The sequence below is a fragment of the Myotis davidii genome, unplaced genomic scaffold (genome assembly GCF_000327345.1).
Source record: "Myotis davidii unplaced genomic scaffold, ASM32734v1 scaffold1708, whole genome shotgun sequence".
NCBI classification, from domain to species: domain Eukaryota; kingdom Metazoa; phylum Chordata; class Mammalia; order Chiroptera; family Vespertilionidae; genus Myotis; species Myotis davidii.
The window spans coordinates 1-4,240 of NW_006298443.1; the positions used below are offsets into that span (position 1 = coordinate 1).

Sequence of the window (4,240 nt, forward strand, 5' to 3'; positions counted from 1 at the left end):
ATATCCTCAGGTGAGAATTAACAACAACAAAGACTACAATTTTCCTGCAAATTTGGATTATTTTTTATTCATGTTTGCATATGGTAGACATTTTCTACGTGTTGGTATAGGAAAAAGCTAAGAAAGGAAGGAAAGGAGTCAAGAAGAAATATATGAGGAAGAGACGCAAACAAAAGAGATAGTAAAAAAGAATAGTGAAAATATACAGAAGGAAAGAGGAAAATGAAAAATAACACTTTTCTAGAAATCCTTATGGGCTAAATCTTTGTAGATGCTATAAAGATGCTATAATTTTTGTACATAAGGATCATAGAACTTACTATTTCCTGGATTATGGAAAATAAAACCCAGTAACTAAGAGAATTCCTCCGTCTTTGTTGTGGGCATTGTGACTCTTGTCATCCCTAACCTTTTCTTACCTGGCAGGCTTCTGCCTGATCCCGTAGAGCCTGCATACTGTTTCCAAATGCATTGAGATCCACTAGGAAGGCTTCGTGCTTCTTCAGAAGAACCTGGGTTTGTTGATGAGAAGATCATGAGAAGCAACCCACAAAGGTCCGTAAGCACCCCTGGAGGTATTTCAGTCATTACTCTGCGTTATCCCAATTAACCTAATTCCTGGCAAAGGACATATTCTATTTAATATAAATGCTTTAACCCTAAATTAGCAAGTACAAGAAAATAGAAGACTACAATTTTCCTAAAAATTTGGATTGTTTTTATTCATGTTTGCATATGGTAGACATTTAATAAGTGTTGGTATAGGAAAAGACTAATAAAGGAAGGAAAGGAATCAAAAAGAAATATATGAGGAAGAGATGCAAACAAAAGAGATAATAAAAAAGAATAGTGAAAATATACACAGAAGGAAAGAGGAAAGTGAAAAATAACATGTATCTAGAAATCCTTATGGACTGAATCTTTGTAGATGCTATGAAGATGCTGCAATTTTCATACATAGGATCATAGAACTTATTATTTTCTTTGCAATAATTTCCTGGATTATGGAAAATAAAACCCAGTAACTACGAGAATTCCTCCGTCTTTGTTGTGGGCATTGTGACTCTTGTCATCCCTAACCTTTTCTTACCTGGCAGGCTTCTGCCTGATCCCGTAGAGCCTGCATACTGTTTCCAAATGCATTGAGATCCACTAGGAAGGCTTCGTGCTTCTTCAGAAGAACCTGGGTTTGTTGATGAGAAGATCATGAGAAGCAACCCACAAAGGTCCGTAAGCACCCCTGGGGGTGCTTCAGGCATTACTCTGGGTTATCCTGATTGACTTAATTCCTGGCAAAAGACATTTTCTATTTAATATAAATGTTTTAACCCTAAATTAGCAAGTACAAGAAAATAGAAATTAAAAAATAAATAAATCAAAAGAGGACACACAGATGGCCAAGAGACATATGGAAAGATGCTCAGTCACTGATCACCAGGGAGATGCAAATTAAAACGACAAAGAGACATCGCCTCACACCTGTAGCATCAATAAAACAACAAACAAATGCTGGCAAGGATGTGAAGAAAAGGGAACCCTCGTGCACTGCTGGTGGGAATGCAGACTGGTGCAGCCACTATGGAAAACAGAATGGAATTTACTAAAAAAATTAAAAATGGAACTACAGTTTGACCCAGTGATCCTGCTTCTAGGAATATATTCTAAGAAGCCTGAAACACCAATCACATCAGTAAGAACATATGCACCCCTATATTCATAGCTGCACTATTTATAATAGCTAAGATATGGAAATAACCTAAGTCCTAGTCAGTAGATGAGTGAATAAAAAAGCGGTGGTGCATTTACACAATGGAATACTATGCAGCTGTAAAAAAGAAGGATTTCTTATCCTTTGCAACAGCATGAGGGACCTGGAGAGTATTAAGCGGAGTGAAATAAACCATCAAAAAAGCCAAATGTCACATGACCTCACTTATAAGTGGAATCTAGTGAACATAATAAACTGATGAACGAAAGAGGTCCAGAGACATGAAGACATGGAACAGACAACCTCTGACATGTCCCAGAGAGTGGAGAGGGGAGACAGGAAGAGATTAACCGATGAACTCATATACATATATGCATAACCAATGGACACAGACCATAGTGTGGTGAAGGCCTGGGGTGGAGCAGGGCCTGGGAGGAGGGGGTAAAAGTGGGGGAATTCAGGGGACAACTGTAATACTGTCAAAAATAAATAAATAAATAAGTAAATAAATAACACTAGAAAAGGTTAGTGTGACCCTTGTTGCCATTCACTACAATTAATCCTTTTGGTGATCTTGGGGGGAAAAAGGGAGGTGTGAGGATGATGCTTGATGTACTCAATCTGCCATTTTACTTAAATTTCTGGAAATTAGAATGCTGGATGCTAATGCGGAATAGATGTGTATGTGTGGTGGTGTAAGTGTGTTTACATGGTGGTTAACTGGGTGCTATGTTCTGTTATACAGACCTGACAACAAAATACCCGTGTGTGGGTGCTACTCAATGTTGCAAAAGCATGTATTCTAGACTAAACAGAAAATTCAACATATTTCCATTTCTGTCTATAAAGGACGTATTACTACAGGAATTGTTCTGCACCTAAACAATTAGAAAACAGGACAGAAAACTAGAAAATGCAATGATTTTCAGACAATAGGGGGAGGATTGTGACTCCTGAGAGGAGAAGAAAGGAGGCATGACCTATGACTGGCATAGTGTATGCCTGGGTCAGTTTCCCCAGGGTTGGGCAAACTTTTTGACTCGAGGTTGTCATTCAAATTCAATCCTTTTGGTGATCTTGGGAGGAGAAAAGGAGGTGTGAGGATGATGCTTGATGTTCTCAATCTGCCATTTTACCTAAGTTTCTGGAAATTAGAATGCTGGATGCTAATGCGGAATAGATGTGTATGTGTGGTGGCGTAAGTGTGCTTATATGGTGGTTAATTGGGTGCTATGTTCTGTTATACAGACCTGAAAACAAAATACCCATGTGTGGGTACTACTCAATGTTGCAAAAACATGTATTCTCTAGACTAAACAGAAAATTCAACATATTTCCATTTCTGTCTATAAAGGACGTATTACTACAGGAATTGTTCTGCACCTAAACAATTAGGAAACAGGACAGAAAACTATAAAATGCAATGATTTTCAGACAATAGGGGGAGGATTGTGACTCCTGAGAGGAGAAGAAAGGAGGCATGACCTATGACTGGCATAGTGTATGCCTGGGTCAGTTTCCCTTAGACTGTAGCATTGAAGGTGAGAGGGGGTGGTAGCTGGAGGGGTAACCCAGACAGAACTAGTGATCACAACAGAAAAGGTTAGTGTGACCCTCGTTGTCATTCACAATTCAATCCTTTTGGTGATCTTGGGAGGAGAAAAGGAGGTGTGAGGATGATGCTTGATGTTCTCAATCTGCCATTTTACCTAAGTTTCTGGAAATTAGAATGCTGGATGCTAATGCGGAATAGATGTGTATGTGTGGTGGCGTAAGTGTGCTTATATGGTGGTTAATTGGGTGCTATGTTCTGTTATACAGACCTGAAAACAAAATACCCATGTGTGGGTACTACTCAATGTTGCAAAAACATGTATTCTCTAGACTAAACAGAAAATTCAACATATTTCCATTTCTGTCTATAAAGGACGTATTACTACAGGAATTGTTCTGCACCTAAACAATTAGGAAACAGGACAGAAAACTATAAAATGCAATGATTTTCAGACAATAGGGGGAGGATTGTGACTCCTGAGAGTTTTTTTAGTTTTATTCATTTCAAACGGGCCGGATCCGGCCCATGGCTGTTAGACTGTAGCATTGAAGGTGAGAGGGGGTGGTAGCTGGAGGGGTAACCCAGACAGAACTAGTGATCACACTGAGTGGAGGAGACAGAAATGAGTTATGGGAAGACAAGACAGGTAGAGCCTGTGGAACCCAGTACTGAACTGAAGAAAAAAGCGTTGCCCAGAGAGGTCCCTTAGGGCAGGGGTGGGAACATTTTTTCTACCAAGGGCCATGTGGATATTTCTAACATCATTCAAGGGCCATACTAAACTATCAAATTAAAAATTAGCCTGCTGTATTTGATCAAACATTTAATTAACTCGCCCCTAATGCCTTGGCAGGGCCAGACCAAATAATTTCTTGGTCCTAATATGGTTGAGGGCCAGATGTTCCCCACCACTGCCCCAGAGGATTAAGTTGATTAGTCTTAAAATTTAATTCTAGGATTCCTTTATTATTTTAAAT

The 4,240-nt window shown here is 39.1% G+C and overlaps 1 protein-coding gene across 1 annotated transcript in view; it reads right to left on the reverse strand.

The window, feature by feature from the left end:
* Window positions 1-419: 419 nt before the first annotated feature.
* The window catches only part of SPTA1 (spectrin alpha, erythrocytic 1), a gene marked incomplete at its 3' end in the record, with an annotated part of 31,849 nt that continues 28,028 nt past the window's right edge, over window positions 420-4,240 (reverse strand). Inside the window, exons 19-20 of the mRNA XM_006774116.2 lie at window positions 1,091-1,183; window positions 420-512 (exon numbers count right to left, since the gene is read on the reverse strand). Of these exons, the coding sequence (XP_006774179.1) occupies window positions 420-512; window positions 1,091-1,183 (186 nt within the window). The remainder of the gene's footprint in view (window positions 513-1,090; window positions 1,184-4,240) is intronic.